Genomic DNA, 23,493 nt, shown 5'->3' on the forward strand with positions numbered 1-23,493 from the left:
GGCTAGAAACAAAGAACTTTCTTCTGAAAGTCATCAGTCTATTCTTGCTCTGCGAAATGAAGGCTATTCCATGTGAGAAATTGCCAAGAAACGGAAGATCTCGTACAACACTGTGTACAACTCCCTTCACAGAACAGTGCAAACCGTCTCTAACCAGAATAGAAAGATAATCATCCCCAGCTTACAATTGGATCATTCACCCCCCCTCCTCTCCCCTGTAACTATTCCCCAGGTCGTTACTGTAAATTAATACGTATTCTCAGTCAACTTACCTGGTAAAATAAGGGTAAAATAAAAAAAAATACAGAATTACAGTTGACCAGGGCAGCTAAAGCGGGGCAGAAATTTGATGAACTGACTTGTTGGAAACGTGGCATCCTATGACGGTACCACGTTGAAAGTCACTGAGCTCTTCAGTGAGGCCATTCTACAGGCAATGTTTGTCTATGGCAATAGCATGGCTGTGTGCTTGATTTTATACACCTGTTAGCAACGGGTGTGTCTGAAATCCACTCATTTTAAGGGGTGTCCACATACTTTTGTATATAGGGTGTGTATATCACTCGCTTGACCTCTAGTGGTATGATGGTAGGACTGCAGTTGGTGATTGCTCTGCCCTGCATCATGAATAATGATCAAAGATATTAAAGATGAACTTACACACATGCAGCCGATGAATTTGGCCATAGTAGAAGGTTTCACTTAAGAAAAGCATTGTTTTGAGACATTTGGCTTTCGAGGTCCAGGTAAAAAACATTTGGGGAGTAAAAACAGATAATCATTATAGAAAGCTATTCAGAAAACCTCATGGGTAAAAGACACAAACCACGGGAACTCTTTCCTTCTCTTTCGTCATCCTTACAAATGACCATTTCTAGTTTTGCTGATATTGTCGATGTATAATTAAGTGTGAAATCTAACATCTACCCGTATCTCCCAGGGCTATCCAGAAGCTGAACGGCTACGAGTTTGAGAACAATTCCTTGCGTGTCTCCTACATCCCAGATGAGACGTCGGATGTCGACTCCCAACACGGCCCAGACAATAGTCGTCGCCCCGGTTACGGGCCCCGCGGCCCCCGTGGCGGTTCCCCGGGCTCAGGCATGCCCTCAAAACACCAGCACGCCGACATCCCCCTTCGACTCCTGGTGCCCACCCAATACGTGGGGGCCATCATCGGCAAAGAGGGCGCCACCATCCGCAACATCACCAAACAAACCCAGAGCAAGTAAGTACCAATATAGTAGTAACAGTGCCAGTGAACCAGATCAAGTGAGTGCAAGTCAGGCCATACCGGTGACTTGTTGCTAGAATAGACAGAGCAAAGCCATTACTGAAATTAAGCTTTACTACATCCCATCTTTGTTATTAAGGCTTTGAAAGTGATTATGAAAATGTACTGGGAGCATTGCACAACCCAAAGGGCTTTCGCTTGAATTCGAACAAACCAAAAGTGCCCATCCCACCTGCTTGTGAACACAACACTATATGGCCAAACGGACTTTCCTGCGTTTTCTGTCCCTGCTGCTAGAATCGACGTCCATCGCAAAGAGAATGCCGGCGCAGCTGAGAAGCCAATCAGCATCCACTCCACCCCCGAGGGCTGCTCCTCGGCCTGCCGTTTGATCCTGGACATCATGCAACAGGAGGCTAAGGACACCAAGACGTGAGTGCAGTGTCCATGAAGCAGCTGTCAAACCTGCACAGTGTGACAACTTTAAAGTGACCCTCCAGCTATTTCATAACTTTTCCCATAAATAAAAACGGTATCTCCGATTGTGCTATGGGTGGATGTTTATGCATGCAGTTAGGAAACGGTACATTTGATTTTCTTCTGTGTTTAATCTCATGCTGTGTTCTCCTTGTCCTCTCAAGTGCTGAAGAAGTACCCCTGAAGATCCTGGCTCACAATAACTTTGTCGGCCGACTGATCGGCAAGGAGGGGCGCAACCTGAAGAAAGTGGAGCAGGACACCGACACCAAGATCACAATCTCCCCGTTAGTCACACGCATCTAAAAACATAAACACATCAACACTCATCATGAAACACACGGGTCCCTGGGTATGTTTATGTAGAGCTGCCATGGTCAATTAGGAAAGATCATGCACCGTGTGATGGAAACATATGACTATATCCAATGACTGACTAAATGTACTGACTTGTTTCTTCATTATTGTAGTCTCCAGTCATCAACTGTGGTTGATTAACAACGTTCCTTGTTATCTTTCTCCCTCTGCTCCTCTCCCCATCACCTTTATGCTTCTTATTTCTCATTCTACCTGCTCTTCCTGTTTCTTATCGTTCTCCTTTTCCACCTGACCTCTCCCTCTTTCCTATTCTTCTCTTTCACCTCTCCCACCCTGTCTCTTCCTTCCTTCCACTCCTGTCTGAAGACTCCAGGACCTGACTGTGTACAACCCAGAGAGGACCATCACAGTGAAGGGACCCATCGAGGCCTGTTGTCTGGCCGAGACAGAGATCATGAAGAAAGTGCGCGAGGCCTATGACAATGACATGGCCGCCATGAATGTGAGTCAATGCTCAATAAAGTTACTGGCCTCCAATTCTCTTGAAAACACAATGGTCTCTCACATAGATCTTTCTCCTGCCCCTGGCACTTTAGGTTTCCACCTGTATTTGTTGACTTTCGTAGGGAGAAACGCACATGCAGTCATTGTCACATGCACTCAATCTATCATGCACTCTCAGATCAGTTCCTTTGGCACTTACCTGCTTCTTGTCTCCAGCAACAGACTCATCTGATTCCCGGACTGAACCTTGGAGCGCTTGGACTTTTCCCCCCTTCCGGTTCCATGCCCCCTCCCCCAACAGGCAACTCTGCATCCCCCTACGGCTCTTTTGGGGTAAGTGGACAGGCTTCTATCTAAGCTCGTCGGGTTCCAGTCATTGAGCTTTAGTTGAGTTAGCTGTGTTTGCAAACGCTGATGCTAGCTTTCACAAACATGACCTCAGTCTGCCTCAGGGTTGGGTTGTGGTGTGGTAATAACCTCTATAGATCAGCGGGGTCAGATATTGGTTGGGCTGTGGTCATGTAGTGACACAGTTGTAACTGTTTCATGTCACCCTACAGGCCCCTGAGCAGGAGACGGTCCATGTGTACATCCCGGCCCAGGCGGTAGGAGCTATTATTGGCAAGAAGGGACAGCATATAAAACAGCTGAGCCGCTTCGCTGGAGCATCAATCAAGGTGAGAGATTTACTGGTACACACAGACATTCACTCACACGCGGAAATTGGTCAATGAGGAAAGATAATGCACCGAGCGGGATGTAAATAGTGCATTTCATCACCGCTCTGAAACTGATTTGAGAAAAACAATGACTTTTATGAGACACCTATACCTGTACATATCATGTCTCTGTAAAGGACGTCACGCTGCTTGCTTAGCGAGTACCACTTCCTTCTGATTCGGCTCATACCTGCCTCAAACTAGGGACCTCTGCTTCGCTAGCACACGTGACCGCCCTCCTTAAGCATCTTGCCGGTCGGCGCCATGTGAAGTATGTTTCGCACATCCCCATGTGCCAAAGACGTCTATCTATGTGGTTTAAGTTGACCTTCATATCCTTTCCCCTCCAGATTGCCCCAGCGGAGGCTCCTGACTCCAAGATGCGAATGGTCATTGTAACTGGCCCACCTGAGGCCCAGTTCAAGGTACAGTAGAATGGGAGCATGATCAGACAATCTCTTTTTCAGCCCCTGTTTGTCATAGTGTTCATATCAGTGTCCAGAACTGGGAGCCCTCTTCTTGTTGTTTGCATCTTTCTTTGTGTGTGGTCTCTGCTTGCCTGTCCTGACTTCTCTTCCTCCATCCATTTCCTCTTCTCCAACCTGTATTATCCTACTTTTAGCCTTACACTCTTCCTCTCCTTCGTACTCTCTTTTTTCCCCCTCCAAATCCCTGTTGAAGTCACATGTCAAGCCATAGGGTGTGTAGTTACTTTTCGATGTCAAACTGACGTTTGACTTTTTGTCGACCACCTCAGGCTCAGGGCAGGATTTATGGTAAACTGAAGGAGGAAAACTTCTTTGGGCCAAAGGAGGAAGTGAAGCTGGAGACGCACATCAAGGTAGCTGCTGCCGCTGCCGGCCGCGTCATCGGGAAAGGCGGAAAGACGGTGAGTGTAGAGGGTCTTCTCTGGGTCCTTCTCAGGTTCCATCCCGTTCTCTTTTTGGAATAGCTTGTACCCTTTATTACAGTCAATTCTGTTCCTGTAATTCCTTGTGGCTATCCTCTCCTGAGCTAGAACAACTGGGCATAGGACCACGACTTGCTATAAACAGTCATGTTAGTTTTAACTAAGTGCAAATTACTAACAAAACATTCTTATTCCTCAGGTGAATGAGCTACAGAACCTCACTGCAGCTGAAGTGGTGGTCCCTCGCGAACAGACCCCCGACGAGAATGACCAGGTTATTGTCAAGATCATCGGCCACTTCTACGCAAGCCAGGTGAGCATCTCCTAGTCCTCACTCTCTTTCATAAGCTGCCTATAGATATAGAACCTACCGAGATTTGAAGAGGCCCCAACCTCTCCTCATCATTTCCATCAACAGTTTCTCCAGTACTCTTCCATCTCCTCACTTGCTCACTCATATGTTGTTGTCTCTCTTGCAGTTGGCCCAAAGGAAGATCAGGGACATTCTTACACAGGTCAGGCAGCAGCAGAAGGGAGGCATGGGGGAGCGCCAGGGGGAGCGCCAGGGGCCACACCCCGGCCCGGTCTTGTCTGAGATGGGGCCCTCCCAGGGACTGGCACAGGAGCCCCGGCCTCAGAGAAAGTGACGGGGCAGAGGGACCTTACCGGACGGACAGACAGAAAAACGGACGGGGGATAGATGAACAGACGGATAAAAGAGAGCGACACATGGACCCAGCGATAGACAGGGAGAGATGCGAGTCAAACTGAGTCGGATAGAGGAAACGCCTGAGAGATGACAAAGTTTAGAGAGGGGAAAAAAAGAGGGGAAAAGTAAACTTAGAGAAAACAGAGACCAGATGCCAGGCCAGAGTGACTGACTAGGAATGGTGAGTTGTTTGGAGGATGTGGCAGGTAGAGGCCTCCTTTTGTGTTTCAGAGAGGGTCTCTCTCACACCAATGGGGGGCATTTTGGTTCTCCTCATATGGAGAGCGACTACTCTCCCTGATTACACTTGGATGTGCCAGCCTACTTGATACTAAACCCACACTGAGCTCTTAACCATCTCCAGCCAGTCCTATATTTTAAGGGTGTTTTTTTTAAAGATAAAGATATATGTATAGAAATGTTTATTCAGAGGTATTATTAATAGAATGCAGTGATCGGGAGCCGGGAGAGGGTGCAGGGAAGCCATTGCAGTGAGGGCGGGGTCATGGATTAGGTGACCCTTCGTCAGCCAATGAAAGTTCAGCAGAGGGGCCGCAGTTGTTAACACTGCTCTTTGACTCCTTCGTAGAAAACTACGAAGGAAAAAAAATAAAATATGAGGTTGTAAATAGAATCTTCATGAAATGTAATGAAATGCTGCCCTCGATCGCCTTGCCTTTTGGGGTCGCCTCGAGACTCAGGTCTGCCTCGTTTCCGAGGCACTGTTTGTTCCTGAGGTCCCGATAGGCGTCTGGTGGTCAGAGCAGTGAGAGATCAGTAAGTGCGTGGTGGCCGCGGCTAGTCCTGCAGTTCTATTGCAGAGGCTTAGCTCCGAGACGCGGACGAGAACGACCGATAACTAGCTAGCCATGCTCGCTGGCGAGCGGCCCACGCAGAAACGGCATATTTTATATATATTATATATATATGATATGTGAGTTAACCCGGTCCCTCGGGAGAATGAATTGAGGGCAAGGAGAAATACTGTGGACAGTTGAGCCAGATATGTAGCAGTCCTGCAATGACTGACAGACAAGAGGTCTTATTTGATTTTGCTCGTTGCCATTTTCATGCTCAGACCCAATTTAGACCAAAACCGGTTCTTTGGAATCTCCTGTGTGTTCTGGATTTTGTTTTATTGGATCTACAAAAACGTCAAAAACTAAATCCATTGATACCAAGCAGGATTGAACCCATACTTACTGTGGTCACAAACTAGTTAGGAGACCAGATGGAATCAAAAACAGTACACACAGCGGTCTTTGAGGACCACGACTGCATGGGTCAGGTGAGTTGATCCACAGTCCTTTCCTCTAGATGGAAAGGTAATAACAGTTAGTGGGGAATGGCTTCTTCTCGCTCTCTCTCCCCTCCGCTGAAGGCCTGCTGGTGACGCTTCCAGACCCCACCTAATGAAGGAGGGGTAGAAGCATGGGGCGCTCTCACCGTTACTAGAAAAGATTAGATAAAATGAAATAAAAAATAAAAACCTACCTCAGGGTATTGTTACCTCAGTATTCCTAACTTCTTCTTTTTTTTGCTTGCTGGTGTTTTATATAAAGCTGATAGTCCTGAATATTTTTTATTTTTTTAAGGAAAGAAAAAAACTTTTTTTAGGTTTTGTCTTGTTGCTTTGGTTATTTTTTTCTGTTTTTTTGTGTGACTTTTATTTTGAAAATCAGAATGACCCAGAGGTGATGCCCCAGAAGAAAAAGTGAAATCAGCCAACAATGGCCAGGTGATAGAGGACCATGTCATGTGTTGTCATGCCTGCTTTGGGGGCAGCCTCTGGCTCTTCTGAAGTATGATTGGAGCATTCGGTCTTTAAAATCAGAGTATTGGCCAATGGGGAATGGCGCTGTTAGTCAAGAGGGTCTCTGGGCACATTTTGGTCCATACCACACCATGGGTGTGGGTTATGATCAGGTCCCGGTAATTATGTTTTTGACATGGTCAAAAGGTTATTTATGATTATATATGTTTGTCATACAAGCTATCATTTGTTTTACTGCTGAACTAGAATACTGACAGCATGACAGGACAGGTTTTTGAGGCAGAATTCCCATGATATGACTTTGACCACTGTGTATCCTAGGCCCTCTTGTCTGTTTCATGATGACATCATCTTAATGCGCAGAATGTTTACTTACATGTTGCAGTCCATCTTTTGTGCTGTGCCAGAGAAATGTTGATGTAAGACTGAAGGGCATTCGATCTGTCCCCTTACTCTGAAAACACTGAATGTGAATATTTATTAGCTCTGTGCACTGACCAATAAGCCTCAGCCCTCCCCATTTCTCATGATCTTGATCTGTGAGTGTGATCGTGTTTGGGTGTGTTAGTGTTTTTTTTTTATTGGTTTTAAGTGTTACATTTTTTGTGGGGGAAGTGGTGGGGTGTAAAAAAAAGCAGAAAAAAGTAGAAAGAGAACCTATGGACTCGGTTGGTCTTTCAACAGACAGAGGGGTGTTCAAAAACCTTTTAAAAATGGGAGCAAAAAACAAGGAAGTTGAATAAAATGCATAAAATAAATGGATTCAACCTGTTCATAAGATGTAAAAGGAAACCGATCACCAGACTTTGGTATTTTTTGAAATAACTATGGAGGGAAAATGATGAAGAAATTATGGAAAAGCCGAAGAGTAAAAACTTCCAGGTCACTGATTGACACTGCCAGATAGCATCATTTCCACAGCCTGAGCTACTCATTTAACACATCCAGTAGACTGGCCAGCGGCTTTGAAACATACTTTCTTACCATCGACAGGTGAAAGTCTATTCTACTGTTTATGCTTCCATTTTTTTTTTCAAGAGACGGGCAACTTCTTGTTTTGCCATGGCAAGAGCTGACTTGACATGTTTAGAGGTCTCCTTGGCAACGAGCATATGACTCCATCATCATGTGGGGTACAAATGCTCCTCAGAAGTTTCAGTCTCTTTCCGACCCATAGAGCTCTGTTCACAAACACCAAGACACACTATTTTGGATTATTCAGACTGCAGCCATTTTTTTTGTATCTTTTGTTTTGTATTCAGCAAGCTTTATTTGGACATGACATCTGGTTAAATACTGTTACACTAATTGAATAATGTAAACAACTAAATATTGAAATGACAGAGAACCTCCAGGGCTTTTAAAACTTGATGCAATTTAGTAACGGAGGCGTAGACGAGTAACAGGAGATGGGACAATATTTTGTAAAAAGCGGGGGACGGACTTATCTACCATGTCAGAGACTGACAGACAAATAGTGTACCCTTGTTTGACATACAGGAATTGCCTATTTATGTTTGGTCACTGGAAATGCAACTGTATACCATAGTCCAGTCAAAGTAGACTTAACATCACACACTTAACCTCCTCCCCCTAGTCTTCTTTCACTATTTCACCACCCTGGTTTAAGATCCTTCTACTCACACTCTTTCTACCAGGATTTTATTTGTACTTTTCTGTACTTCACAGGACTAGGAGGACCTTTTTTTAAATCGTTTCATTTTGGGGAGTTGAGGGGAACTACAGAGTCCTCCACCCTCTCTTACGCTGGCCTCGATTGTGTTCGTTTTCTCACTTCTGTTCAGATGTTTCTAGATGTATTACATATACTTTTTTCAATTTGTTTCCGTTGCTTTAGTTTGGAAAAATTGTTGATTACATTTTTTTCTGATCATGTTTTTTAATGCACAGGACTATTAAACAGCTACTAAATAAATACAAAATACTAACATGTAACGCATTACATGATGTAAGTAATAACTGTGCCAAACACAAGTTTTTGTACTCAAAAAGAGAAAGAATAAGAATTTGGTTTTATCTGTAATGGATGACACCTGGTCTGTTCACTGAGTGGCTTACTCTTCAGCCCTCACACTTTGAAGCACTATAACATGAAATCCATGCTCGTTGTCTGTGTCCACAAACAAAATTCCTCTCATGTCTGAACTGAAGTCCTTTTTTATGCAATTTGAGTGATATGTTGACAAACTATATTCATGGTCAACATTTGGCATGTGGACTGTTGATTATCCACTTACAAAACAAACCCACAACAATATGACAAAACTCTTTTGAAACTTCCCATCAAAGCTTGTAGCTTTCGCATATTGATGACAGATTCAATGATGGCTATGATTATTGAAACAAAGATGCACACCGCAATGGTTTTTTCCTCATTGGTAGACTCTGGTCTTCACTTAAACGAAACATCATAGATGGGTGCTACAAAGATGAAACAAACCTCACACATAACTGGGAACGCTACCTCAAGACTTAGCCATAAGATTGTTTTTATCAACCAGACAAGAGCAAACAGTGCATGTTAAAGTATTTTCTTTCATTCACTTTAATTTATTTTTTTATTTTCATTTTACCTCTCCGGCTTATTGGTGGGACTGTAAAAATAAATACAGAGGGTGAAGTGGGGTGCAGGAGCAGGGAGGGAGAGGACTATGTGTGACTGGGTTTACTATGGGCATCCCCATAAGGCCTGGGACATGTTGGTTTGAGTGATAAGGGGGCACTGAGGATTGGGACAAAGTGAATACATGGGAAACTAAACCCTTTGTGGCTCTTCTGGTGGATCAGGGTTATTCGGTCTCTCTTGAATGAGAACCCGAGGGCCCTGAAATTGCTTCTGTCCCTCAGCAGATACACCACACTCTGTGCCTGTTCCACATTTCTCCGTGTTCCCTTCGGATAACCAGCTCCCCCATGGGCCCTCACCTTGGGGCCCTGAGACCCAGTGTCCCACCCTCCTCCTCCCACAGTTCTCCTCTAGCTCTGCCCCTCTTCCACCATCTCTCCCTTTGTCTTCACTTCCGGAATCAAGGGGCACGATACCTGTAACCTGTAAAAAAATAATTGATCTACCTCTTCAGAAAAGAAATAGGTAAAAGGTCAAATTAAAAAAGGAAATAAAAAGTTTAACATTTGAAAATGCTGAAATAAAAAGTAAGTAAATGAATAAATAACTAGGTAGCGGCATCTCCATATACTGCAGTTCAGTCTATTAAAGAAAAATAACTTTAAATTCTTCCAAAGATGATTTTGTTTTCTCTGTTAGAAGTTGTTTTGAAAAGATTATGAAATTGAAAAATTCAAGGGGAGAGATAAACTTAAGTATTTTTCTCTTCAAAAAACAATATTTAATTATCCAGTTGTATTTTTGTTCTTCATTAGCCTGAAAATTCTTCATCTTTTTTTTGTTTGATTTATTTTCTGATTGCTTTTTCAAATGACATAGGATTGTATTTCTTGTGTTTGGATGCATTAGGATTCTCTCTCTGTGAACTGCAACACAATAACACCCAGTGAATCCTTTTCACAGCAGCATGATGTCTAAACGATTGAATTGTTTATTTTAATTTTCAATGATTCATTTGAAAAGAAAGGACCTGTTTAGCTGGTCAGTCTCCGGAGGAGCTGGAGGAGGAGGACATGTAGAGCGAGAGGCCCATCTATCGGGCTCTGCTCTGCTGCCAGCCCTCCTCCACCTCTGGGGCATTGGCCTTTCAACTTCTGCCTGCCTGGTTTCTTTAGTTCTCATCAAGACTTGTTTTAAACTCCTTGTAAACAAAACAGAGCATAGATATGTGTTATTAAAAGACGAGAAAACCGGAACCCGCTTCGGTCTTGTGTTTTCTGTGTTGTCTTTTAACTCTATACAGTGCCTCCACCAGTGCCTTCTTCACCCACTGTGGTCTTTACAGAAAAAATACAATTTAACCACAGAACTAGAATAATGTATTATATTTCCATGAGTGGAACACTGTATCATGTCACATCAGATACCTCGATCTAGAGTTTGAAATTCCAATCAAAGATATCGATTAAGAGTCTAGGAACTCCATGACTATATCTGCATTTTCTGCAAATATTTGCAAAGAGGTATTCATAGTGGTATTGAACTTTCTTGAAATTTCTTAGAAGCAACCTCAAACACTGGTATTAACAAATATACTTAAGCCTATATCTGGAGACACTCAGCAGGAGTTTACCAAAATTCTTTACTTTCTGAGGAAATGTTTCCTCTGACACATAGAATAATTGTTTCATGGGTACACACTTGGCTAGGTCAAGGTCCTATACATTTTTTCAATTTGTTTTACAGTCTATGAATTTAGCAGTACCCCACTCTTATTAAAAAATCCCCAGGTAGCACATAACGTTTTGAGAACCATACGTTTCCTAGAGCTTGGTGAGAGCATGTTTGTTCTATGGTTATTTTGCACACCGCCTTCCTACAACTTTCTGGGCACAAGATACCCAGCTAGCACATAACGTTCTGAGAACCATAGGTTTCTTAAGTGGGAATATAAACTTCTCCCCTCATAGTTCTATTTGAAATGAATGTTCTCAGAACATTAAGAACACTTTCCATAAAAACCACAAGAAAAGATTATTAACGTTCAAAAGAAGTTCTTTAAAACATATACATTCCATTCTCAGCTCCAACAAAACTCTCTCTATCCTCGGCCTTATTGCATTTACATTTACATTTAAGTCATTTAGCAGACGCTCTTATCCAGAGCGACTTACAAATTGGTGCATTCACCTTATGACATCCAGTGGGACAGTCACTTAACAATAGTGTGTCTACTGAGCACACCAATTGGCGACACCTGATCTTAATGAATGCTTGTTTCCATTGTAATGGAGTCTGTTAGAACACACATAGCATGCTTGCTCCATCCCGGTGGCGCTGTGGACTAATTCTATGGATAGAGAACAGAAGATCATGGGTTTGAGCATCACTGAAAAAGAACATTTTTGCATGATTATTTTTTTTATTTTACCTTTATTTAACTAGGCAAGTCAGTTAAGAACAAATTCTTATTTTCAATGACAGCCTAGGAACAGTGGGTGTTCAGGGGCAGAACGACAGCTCAGGGATTTGAACTTGCAACCTTCCTGTTACTAGTCCAACACTCTAACCACTAGGCTACCCTGCCACCCCAAATTAATGCCTAAGCAAAATAATTTCCATGTGTCCTATCTGTGCTTGGAGTTCAAAACATTTAACCCAAACTAAGCTAGCAGTGTTATTGAAAGTTAAGGAAATTCTAAAACCTCCAAATAACCTATAGCTTCCACTCTGCTTCCAAACAGTGTCAGAACCCACCTGCAACCTAAAAATGAACATTCTCACAACATTTAAAACCTTTCAATTTTACCGGTCAGGAAATGTATGACTTTGTTCCCAGAACCAATGTGAAACCAAAAACTTACATTCCCACAGCTTCCAAGGAACCAAATGTGCTAGCTTGGTAGTTTCCTGATTGAAATGTCACTAATCATACCTGTTTAAGACCAACACTGTGGTGTGTATTTATGTCTAAAGTACTGTTGAGTTCAGTAGTCAGGAGCCTGTAATGCTAATAAATACATTTGGGAAATGAAAAATCAGACCATTTCTAGGCTTTTACATAGATTTCCTTATAAATGTTGCCTTTTATGGCTATGAGAGAAGCCGCTCCCTTTTCCATCACGTACGGACTACTTTCAATCTAATTGGACAATAATCTATCCAATCACATTCCACGTTGCACGGCGGCCGCTCAATTTTGAAAACCAAAATGGCTACTGAGGCTGTTCAAGCGTAAGTTGCCTAAGCATTTTTATCAAATGGAATACTCTTATGTAATGTATTTCAAACTTATGCCACAATATCGTGCCTTTCGTTAAATTAGACTTCATATAATAGCCTAACGTTAATTATAAATCCCTAAAAATAACTGTCAAGATGATGTGAGTGGTTAGACAAGCAAGCTAGCTAGCTGCTAGTTCGATAGCAATTCGGAGTTTGACTCTGAACCATCGTTTTCAGGTTACTTGAAAGATGCGACCATCTACATTTGGAATTGTACGATGTGGCAGAGCATCAGGAGGGTGGGGAAGCGGAGTTGATGGTGCCCTACCTAACCGTGAGTAGGTTAACACCTCACCCACTTTAGACACTTTGAAATGCTTGGCCAAACAACTCGTCAAAATGTTGGAGATGGTCAAAGAAAACATATGCATTGCAATAATTACGTTTTATAAGTACTATCTGTGTTGTTGTTCAGGAAAGTCGTAGCAAACAGAAGATTTTGTGCAGACAGTTGTTTGTGCTGGATGACATGATGCAGCTTCTGGAGAGACTGGAGACAACTGACCAGCTGTTTAATGAACCCTGCCCCCCAAACCCCGGTAACACACAGAGACACACCCAACACATAATCAGCTATCATGCTACTCAAGATATCCTTACTTCCATGGCCTCCTTGTAATAGTATTCGGAGGGGTCAGGTCTACCCCAGTGTAGTACTTTTAGTACTTTTGCAAATGACTGGTCTGCTGTGTTCAGGCAACGATGCTCACAGACGCTGGAAGGTCCTGAAGAGTGAATATAAAGAGGGAGTCCAGGAGGTGGAGACCCTTATTAGCACCTTACAGGACAGGATGGACAAACTGCACCACAAACGGGACAGACTGACAAACCTGGTCATAGCACTAGAGAAGAAGGTATACACACACACACACTCATGATGCACACTCATGGACACACACACACACACACACACACACTTTAGTCTGTACAGTGACTTTCCACATTTTAAAAAAAGAGAGCAACAGTCCTCACAATTTGCAGGCATTTGATGGATGTGGTCTTTCATATGGTTACTTTGTATAGTCCTGTGCCATGTTTTGGATGTGTAATGTCTTTCCACATCTCTCCCATAGAAAGATCTCAGCCTGCAGATGGGGGAGTCCCTCAAGGCGGCCCACAATGCCTTGCGTGTATGTGAGGTGCAGCTGGCCCAGCTGAGGGTGGAGACAGACGCCACACTGGCCCGCTCGGCTGACTGGCAGCACCTGAGAGATGTGTGAGTAACTAGCAGCTCTATCCACCAATCATACATCCTTGCAGAGACGTGTCCTATTTCTACTCTACCACCACTAATTTTCCCTGACTTTAGTCTTGAGCTACCACACTTCCATGTTGTTGACTCAGGTATTAGAACTCTCATTCAATTTACCATTTCATAATGAACGTGAGAGAGATGAAAATTTGCCCAGTCTAAAATCAACCCAGAATCCCTAACCTAGACCCTTGGTAATTCCAAATTAGGATGGGCACCTGACTGCCCTGCTCTAGTCCATACTCACCTCTGTCCCCTGTTGTCTCCCTTCCCTAGCCTGCAGGGCTATGTGGAGGAGACACAAGGGGTGATGCAGTGTAGGCTGTTGTCAGTGGGGTCCTCGGAGCTGTGTGTGGAACTGAGGCCCTGCTCCTGTGGATCCTCCTCCTCTGGCCAGCTGGAGCCTCTCAGACTGACTGTCACTTGGAGCCCTGATGACCACTTCCACCTCCAGGTAAACAACACAGCTGACTTCCGACCTGGGTGTTATTCACTATGAACCAAACGCTAGCAAACAAAATGTGGAGGGACCTTCCTGAATTTGTCCAATAAAAACTCTTGTTTAAGTTGCAAAAAGTGTTCCGCTTAGAGTAATCGGTTTTCGTTGTAAAACGTTTTGCTACAGTGAGTGAGTAATGAATACAATCCTGGTTTGGTTTCCGGTCCCTACAGCTCTTTTCCATAGCTCCTTGTCCGGTTCCATCCTAGTTCCTACAACTCTTCTCTTTAGCTCCCTCTGAGCCACTTACCTGGCCCTGTCTCCTAGATGGGAATCATTGTTAGATGTAGCCAAGTAAGATATCGATACAATATTTCTCAGTTTTTGGCACCTATTGAGAAAAGAACAACATTTTGACGCCATTAGTCACAACCCCCACTTTGTCCCCCGTCCCTCTCTCAAGGTGTATCAGGGTACTACAGGGCTGTTAGTGGAGTCCATGAAGAGTCGCCTTTCTCACCTCAGTGCTGCCCTGCTGGAGGTCATGCAGTGCTACATCAGCCAGGGAGAGATGCTGGCTGAGATCCAGGCCCTACACTCCAGGTACACACACACACACACACACACACACACACACACACACACACACACACACACACACACACACACACACACACACACACACACACACACACACACACACACAGTGCCTACAAAGATCAGTCAGCGATGATAGAAGTGAGAACCTTGATCTTCAATGATGAAGTAGAATGATGTTTCTTTCTGAGACTGAATCCTGTAACTGTTTGAATTGCCTTACCATGTGATCTAAAGCATTGAAAGCAGCCGTCTGACTATATCCCACTGCCTCTCTTTTGGAGAGGGATCATTGAGACACACACACTTACAAGAACCAATGTAAAACAGTTGTATACAGTCGATCAGATCAACAGAGATTTCTACAAACGAAAACATGCGGAGTAGCACTCAAAAACCATAACTAGCTCAGCTGAGAACCCATCAAAGACAATGTTTTTAATGACCCCCGATAGTATATCTTCACAATATTACATCTGAACTACTCAGTTCTACTGAAGGTGAGTAGGAGTTGTCAGCAAATATTGAGTACCTTTCCCGTGCATTCTCAATCACACGAGAACACTGTTTATGTTCATAACGTTGCTTATACTCCCAACACTTCTAAGCAAGAATTACGCTGTGTGAGAGGTTATTCATATCTGTGGACTTTTTTCATATTTCAAGCACAATGACACATGAAGTTGTCTAACGTCCAATCTGCTTGCGTTCTTAAACACCTGTTTTTGACATTGTGACAATTTCCCCTGTGTGTAGGTTTGCTATAGACTGGCGTCCAGGCCAGAGACTGCTAGTGTTCCTGAAGACTGCCTCTAGGGTGTGCAACCTGGAGGTGGAGGAGGGCTACCCTTCCGGAGGCACAGCTACACTCATCTCTGTACGCAGGGACGGCAAACTGGTCGACAACTCTGTCCTACAGGTAAAACATTCATCGCCATTACTTGTTTATTGATGTATTGAGGCCCATTTGAGTCCCATTGAAATGGTATTAGGAAAAACTTTATTTAGCAAAGATGGAGCACTGCCCTTGTTCTTCAAGTTATTATCTACGCTTAAACATGAATTATTTAGTTCTTGAAGTTATTTACCCTCTGGGGTATTCTTTTTTATTTATTTTCTAATCCACAGCTACAAACAACCATGTAAGTGATGTTGATTTGTACATTCTGTTCCGTTATAATGTGAGACATGTATGTTTGAATTTGCAGCCTCCCCAGAAGACCCCCTCTCTGACAGAGTGGCTGGAGTTCCTCTCCTCCAGTCCGTACGTCTGACCATCTTCTCTCTAGTTGACACAGAGGAAGTGGCTGTTTCTCTCCATGGTCACCAAAGGGGCACCCTTACCTCTAATATGTAAATATTAGGAATGTAACAATTTAATATGCATTGATCCTGGTTCAAATGTTTAAGATGCTAGTGCATGGTTCTGCAGGACCCCAATCCAAATTTAGCATGCATCGGTCAGAAAACCAATTTCAAACGTTACAATCGCCAGTTCACTAAAGTTTTTCACTCATTGTTTTATTCCAAAAATACCTCCTATGTGTTGTGACTGAGTTGATGAGTCCCTTCCTTCAGTTCAGTAGGCTATTGAACTTTTATGCGTATAACTGCATAGGACTGTCAGGTAGACACAGCTGCTTGCGCTGACTAGAAGTTGGCCTCTCCATGTTCTTAATGGGCTGTTCGGACCTCACCGCGGCACCTTCAAGGTTCAGAGGCTTTGAAAATGGCTTTCTCCGTGTCATGTCGTAGGTTCTTATTAGTTGAGTGACAACCAATGCAATTTGCCGGGTCATTGTTACCAAATGCGCTGTAGAATTGTCTTTTTACTGGGGTTGCGTAGTCTACCGGAGTGCACACAACTCGCATCGACCTGCTGGGTGGGGTTTTCAATCATTCTGATTTTATTTAGATTGTTCGGGTCCCCATAATAAATAGTTTGTTTAAAGAAAAACTACCCAATCAGTGTATTTGGTCATTTATACATGAACAGGGTCATTTCATTAAGGATGCGCATGGTCACATTCATTGGTCAGAGCGCAGGATAAGCGCTCCAGAAAATTCAAAATGGTCTAAACCATTTCCTTTTGAGTAGGATAAAATCCAACGTTGCATGATATAATAATTGCCATTATATTAAATGCCATACTAATTTGTAAAGATAATTATTGATGAAGTACAAGCTCAACGTGTTTTATCTGACGAAATGACAAGTTAATGAGTGGGTAATGGTGATTGCAGATAATAGTCTGATGATAGTGGGTTGGTAGATGTCTGCCCTATTATGGCTCAGCTCATGTGCCTATACCATTGACACACAGACACTAACAGAGGGCCTCTCGGTTTATAGAAGTCAGCTCAGAGGCCCAGCTCCTGCGCTCCAATCATCATCAGATATGACTTTAAAATGGAAAATCGAATGTGTTTATGCAACAACAACGGAAATACTGTATAGAACTGAATCCCATCAATTAATTTCCATAATCCAGGTATTCCTAAACTGGGGTAAGCACAATGCCATTGGGGGTTCGCCAAATAAAAATGTTTAATTCATTTTTTAAAATGTCAATCACATCTTTAAAAAAAATATATATATATATATAAGAGCGTCTGCTAAATGACTTAAATGTAAATGTAAATATATATATATATATATTCAATTCTAAGCGTTTTCAAACAATCTATTTATATTTTCCAATGGGGCTATACATTTGGGTGAGGTTTTTCTCTCACCTGAGTAGCCTCGTTTCACTGCCAAAAATAAAATGAAACAGTCTACTACTCAGCGAAATAACAACACAATGTCAAATACAGGTAGCCCAGTCAAATAATTAACATCCAATCACATTAACCGTTACGCTCTCGTGGGAATTCCACTAACTGTCCGTATGTAGCCAAACGTATCTGCTGCTCATTCCAATTGCTCAAATATTGATAAATGGTTAAAGAAGTAAGGCCCGCATACATAGACACATACTAGCTCTACTGGTAGTACTGCTACTACCAGCAGTACTACACCTGCACCTGTTGACAACACAAGTTGTTCTGCTTCCACGAGCACATCCAATGCTACCATCAGTGATTCTACATTTGTTGTTAGCCCAGCTAGCATGGACACTGACAGATGTGAATCTGATGCAGCCGAAGAACTACTGCCCCCTTACCCGGGAAAGCACTGAACAACAGACAGGGACGTTGGACCATCGAAGAGGCGCAAATATGATGAGCACTACATTGATTTGTGGTTCACTTATATTTAGAGCAGTGCCTTTCTTCAACCACAGTGTGTTGTGTGTGTGTGTGCAAAAGTACTATCTCACTACCCTATGAAACCTTCACTGTTGACATTTAGAAACAAAACATGCCAATTTGTAAAATCAGCCATGGGAGTTTTTTGAGCGAGAGTTAAGACAACTTTTGAGTAGTAAGACATGTATAAAAGCAGCAGATACCATTAATAAGAAGGGGCTAGAGGCGTCTTATTTGGTGAGCTACCGAGTGGCTAGGACAGGCAAGCCCCATACTATTGTGGAGGACTTCTTTCTGCTGCTGTGGATATGGCTGGGGGAAAAGGCCCAAAAAACTATACAGACAATGCCTTCATCAAACACTGTTTCGCGATGCATCAGTGACATGGCAGGAGATGTTTTGAAAAATTTCTGCTTCGCATACAAGCCAGTGAATTCTATGCGTTACAGCTGGATTAGTCAACAGACATGGCGGGCCTGGCACAGATCCTGGTATATGTCCATTACGTTTATGGGGGTCAATTAAGGAAGACCTACTCTTCTGCAAACCACTGGAAACCAGGACAACAGGAGATGAGGATTTATTTTAAGTGCTGGACAGCTTTGTGACATCAAATGGACTTTGGTGGTCAAGATGTGTTGGTATCTGTACTGATGGCGCAAAAGCCATGACAGGGAGACATATTCGAATGGTAACGTGTGTGCAAGCAGTTGCTCCCGACTACACTTGGGTACACTGCAGCATCCACCGAGAGGCTCTTTCTGACAAAGGAATGCCTGACAGCTTGAAATACGTTTTGGACACTACAGTGAAAATGGTTAACTTTGTTAAAGCAAGGCTCCTGAACTCGTGTTTTCTGCACTATGCAATGACATGGGCAGCGACCATGTAACGCTTTTACAACATACAGAAGAAGTGCGCTGGTTATCAAGGGGCAAAGTATTGACACTTTTTTTAAATTTGAGAGACGATCTTAAAGTTTTCTTTATTGACTATAATTTTCACTTGTCTGACCGCTTGCATGATGATGACGTTTCTCACATGACTGGCCTATCTGGGTGATGTTTTTTCTCGCCTGAATGATCTGAATCTAGGATTACAGGGACTATCCGCAGCTATATTCAATGTGCGGGACACAATTGAGGCTATGGTTAACCCTTGTGTTGTCTTAAGGGTAAAAAATGACCCGCCACTATGTTCGACAGCAGAGAACCTCCCTTGATATTTTTTCAACTTGACTTTTCCTAGAGTGACCCCAACATTAGTAAAAGTGAAACATCACCTTTGTTCATATTTCCATGAAAGCTGTTCACCACCAGGGTACAAAGATTGTCTTAGGGTCATTTTTGACCCGGCAGTTATAAAATCATTTACACCCCACAAAGACAGACACACACACACACACACACACAATGAGAAATGTAGATTATTTGTGTTACTTATTGAACTCAGACAAAACGAAAACTTTCTTGTGCATGTGCAGCATCTCCCCTCCATTACCCCACACATGTTCACAGACAAAATAAAAACCATTTCGGACATAATAAACATTTCTTGACAGCACTGTTTACTAATGGGGAATGCAGTCAGTCTGTAAAGGTGCTGCAGATGAGTTATCTCTTTACTGAAGCCATGAGTGTACGTTTCAGTGCCCAACAGGTCGTAGATCAGATTTTTTTTCAGATGTCCAGGATGAGCAAGAGTACAATGATTTAGAAGAGGTGGTATCTGAGGAAGATGGGGAAGAATGCAACCCAAAGCACGATGCAACATCTTCAGATGAAGAAGAAATCTGCCAAATTGAAAGATACATTTTGTCAAAGAACAGCAAAATAACATGGTCCTTGTCACCATTTGACAACCAGTGCAGGATGGCAACACAAAATGTCAAGGATGACCCCAGGGCCCACAAGACATGCAGTTACCCATGCCCAGGACATCGCCTCAACATTCTACATGTTCATCACACCAGCCATTTAAAAAAAATACTCCTGGAGATGCAAAATTTGGAGGGTTTCTGTAAAAGGGAGACAACTGGAAAAGGATGGATGAGATTGACCTGCGTGCCTACATAGGGCAGCTAATCTTAGTGGGTGTGTATAGGTCCCGAGGCAAGGCTACGTGTAGTCTCTGGGATGCAGGGAATGGAAGAGTGATTTTCTGTGTCACGATGCCACTGAAAGTCTTTCACACTTTCTCAAGAATGCTATGATTTTGATAACTGAGTCAAGACGTGTGATAAACAAATTGGCAGCCATAAGAGAAGTCTGGGAGAAGTGGTTTGAGCATCTGCCATACCTCTACAACCCTGGGCCTGAAGTAATAGTGGATGAACAACTGGTTCCATTCAGAGGTGGTTAAGGGTGCTGTACTGCAGCGCCAGCTGTGCCATCAGAGTCCCTGGGTTCGCGCCCAGGCTCTGTCGTAACCGGCCGCGACCGGGAGGTCTGTGGGGCGACGCACCATTGGCCTAGTGTCGCCCGGGTTAGGGAGGGCTTGGTCGGTAGGGGTGTCCTTGTCTCATCGCGCACCAGCGACTCCTGTGGCGGGCTGGGCGCAGTGCGCTAGCCAAGGTGGCCAGGTGCACAGTGTTTCCTCCGGCGCATTGGTGCGGCTGGCTTCCGGGTTGGATGCGCACTGTGTTAAGAAGCAGTGCGGCTTGGTTGGGTTGTGTATCGGAGGACGCATGACTTTCAACCTTCGCCTCTCCCGAGCCCGTACGGGAGTTGTAGCGATGAGACAAGATGGTAGCTACTACAACAATTGGATACCACGAAATTGGGGAGAAAAGGGGTTAAAATAAATTTAAAAAACAACAAAAAAAGGTCGCTGTCCTTTCCGGCAATATATGCCCAGCAAGCCAGCAAAGTATGGCATCAAGATATGGGTGGCCTGTGACGCACAATCCAGCTATGCTTGGAAGATGCAAGTCTACGCAGGGAAACTGACCAGTGGAGGCCCGGAGAAGAACCAGGGGATGTGGGTTGTGCTTGATATGACAGACGGACTGAGGGGGTACAATGTCACGTGTGACAATTTCTTCACCTCTTATGAACTCGGCCAGCAGCTCTTGAAGAGGAAGATCACCATGATTGGCACAGTTAAAAAGAACAAGCCTGAGCTCCCCCCTGCACTCCTCGCAACAAGGGGCAGAGAGGCCTTCTCATCAAAGTTTGCCTTCACCCCCACCACCACTAGTTTCTTATCTCCCAAAGAGGAACAAGATTGTGGTCCTCCTGAGCACACTGCACAAAACGACTGAGATCAGTGATCGTGAGGAAAGGAAGCCAGCCATCATCCTGGACTAGAACCACAAAGGAAGTGTGGACAACCTGGACAATGTGATTGGAACTTACGGCTGCAGGAGGCCCCTGGTCATCTTCCATAACATTGATGTGTCCTCAAACAATGCCTTTGATATGGAACATGATCAACCCTATTATCTTATTTTATTCTTATTTATTGTTTACGCACCTTGTGGGTGGGTGCAATGGTTTTAAAAAATGGGAGAAGACTAGTATTTTGTAGTTGAATTCCTCATTGTACAGTTTATAAGAATGTATCACTGTGTTGCCAAAAACGTTCAAGACTGTTATTGTTTCCCTTCAATAAAATGCATTCAGAATTACTTTCTGCACATCTATTTTCATAGGCTATACAAGTGCTATCTCTTGCAAAACAAATGTTTACACATATGAAGTACCTTTAGCAATAATGAATAATACATCTCTACTTTAGAATATTAAACGATTATGGCAGGTGTGTTGTAATAAAAACGAGTGGTGTCCACTGATTAAATGCAATCTTTGCATTGAGAAGAGGGAAACCCCAGATATTCCCAAATTTTGTGATGAATGCCCACTTGTTTCTTCGTGTAAAATAGATTTGGGGTTTAAAATTAAATTAAGCCGCTTTATTTTAGGGGTTTAGTGAAGGTGGGTAAAAAAATGACCCTTAGGATAAGGGGGGAGTATACAGAATGGTAAGACTACACAAGGGTTAAGAAGTTGGCGCAATTCTGTCTGTGTGAACAAGGACAACACACAGGTCTTTCCACCGTTGTATGATTTTTTGTGTGCAAATTAACTCAAGCTCACGAACAATGGCAAATGTGATATAGCGAAGCACCTGAGTGAGTTGGGTGCGCCATTACGCAGGTGCTTTCCCGAAATGGATGACACAAACAACTGGATTCATTATCCCTTTCATGCCCTGCCTCCAGTCCACTTACCAATATCTGAACAAGAGAGCCTCATCGAAATTGCAACAAACAATTCTGTGAAAATTTTATTTCATCAGAAGCCACTGCCAGATTTCAGGATTGGGCTGTGCTCAGAGTATCCTGCCTTAGCAAATCGTGCTATTAAGACACTGATGCCCTTTGCAACCACATACCTATGTGAGAGTGGATTCTCGGCCCTCACTAGCATGACAACTAAATACAGGCACAGACTGTGTGGAAAATGATTTTAGACTGAGACTCTCCAATACAACCCAACATTGCAGAGTTATGTGCATCCTTTCAAGCACACCCTTCTCATTAACCTGTGGGGGCTATTCTCAATTTTCGATGAACAATTCAAGTTTTATATGTCAGATGTCTAAATAAAGAGCAAAATTATTGATTATTATTTGTGCCCTGGTTCTTAAGAGCTCTTTGTCACTTCCCACGAGCCGGGTTGTGACAAAAACTCACTCGTTCTTATGTTAAATAAATGTATCTTATAGTGTGTGTGTGTGTGTGGCAAAAACAAAATGTAAGAGTGCGCTGACCCGTGTGCTAGAAGGTGTACACAGCTTGAGGTTGAATATTTGAAGGGGTACGGGACTTTAAAACATTTGGGAACCACTGCGTATCTAGATACATGGGTTCTCGAATTTACTAGGGAGCTGCACATCCCAAGTAAATATCTCATGGCCCTTTCTAATGTTGCTCTGTTTTGTCTTCTAGATATATCTGTTGTCTTGTCTATGTATTGTTGTAAGATATTACTACTCACATGTAAATAAATAAAACATTTTCGGTTAACTTTTGTTCATTTGTTTTTCATAATATTTAGACAAAGAAAAGGTGAAAGTTGTGCACTACTCTATAGTCTTAAAAATAAATCAACCATGTTGTGATGTAGAGTGCATCTTTTATTTCGTGATCAAAGTTTAGGCTCTTTTAGTCATCAGCACCCCTGTAAGATATCTTGTTTGTGTCTTTTTTCACAATTTCACCACTAGAGTGTAGTAACTATGTGCACTGCATAGATCCTGTGGCTGGGCCTCTGTGAATTATGTTGCTAACTGAAGGCTGGTTAGATAATCTATGGGTTGACAGATTGAGCCTGTGGTTCTTGACAAAGTCAACCCCGAAGGCTGTCAAAAGCCTGAAGAGAAATAGCCTATCTAAGATGGGTCTTCAATGGCTTCCACAAGCAATGTGTTAAA

General features: G+C 43.1%; 2 protein-coding genes across 4 annotated transcripts in view; both read left to right on the plus strand.

Moving 5' to 3' along the window:
• LOC124015284 (insulin-like growth factor 2 mRNA-binding protein 1) overlaps positions 1-10,488 on the plus strand; it is a 56,709-nt gene extending 46,221 nt beyond the window's left edge. For 2 of the 3 annotated variants that reach the window (XM_046330419.1, XM_046330416.1), the window contains exons 6-15: positions 941-1,228; positions 1,532-1,666; positions 1,876-1,998; positions 2,396-2,531; positions 2,750-2,866; positions 3,094-3,210; positions 3,603-3,677; positions 4,010-4,141; positions 4,362-4,475; positions 4,642-10,488. In XM_046330419.1, coding sequence (XP_046186375.1) covers positions 941-1,228; positions 1,532-1,666; positions 1,876-1,998; positions 2,396-2,531; positions 2,750-2,866; positions 3,094-3,210; positions 3,603-3,677; positions 4,010-4,141; positions 4,362-4,475; positions 4,642-4,809 — 1,405 coding nt within the window. In that variant the 3' untranslated portion in view covers positions 4,810-10,488. The remainder of the gene's footprint in view (positions 1-940; positions 1,229-1,531; positions 1,667-1,875; positions 1,999-2,395; positions 2,532-2,749; positions 2,867-3,093; positions 3,211-3,602; positions 3,678-4,009; positions 4,142-4,361; positions 4,476-4,641) is intronic. The other variant, XM_046330417.1, reaches the window with a different exon arrangement.
• Positions 10,489-12,342: 1,854 nt separating this feature from the next.
• Positions 12,343-17,312, plus strand: LOC124016014. The gene is made up of 9 exons (XM_046331532.1): positions 12,343-12,466; positions 12,695-12,791; positions 12,933-13,056; positions 13,214-13,371; positions 13,591-13,733; positions 14,046-14,223; positions 14,672-14,811; positions 15,562-15,724; positions 16,014-17,312. The coding sequence occupies exons 1-9, from the start codon at positions 12,444-12,446 to the stop codon at positions 16,077-16,079; spliced, it is 1,092 nt and encodes a 363-aa protein (XP_046187488.1). The 5' UTR covers positions 12,343-12,443; the 3' UTR covers positions 16,080-17,312.
• The last annotated feature ends 6,181 nt before the right edge of the window (positions 17,313-23,493 follow it).

Source organism: Oncorhynchus gorbuscha, linkage group LG26, assembly GCF_021184085.1.
Source record: "Oncorhynchus gorbuscha isolate QuinsamMale2020 ecotype Even-year linkage group LG26, OgorEven_v1.0, whole genome shotgun sequence".
Classification (NCBI taxonomy): Eukaryota; Metazoa; Chordata; class Actinopteri; order Salmoniformes; family Salmonidae; genus Oncorhynchus; species Oncorhynchus gorbuscha.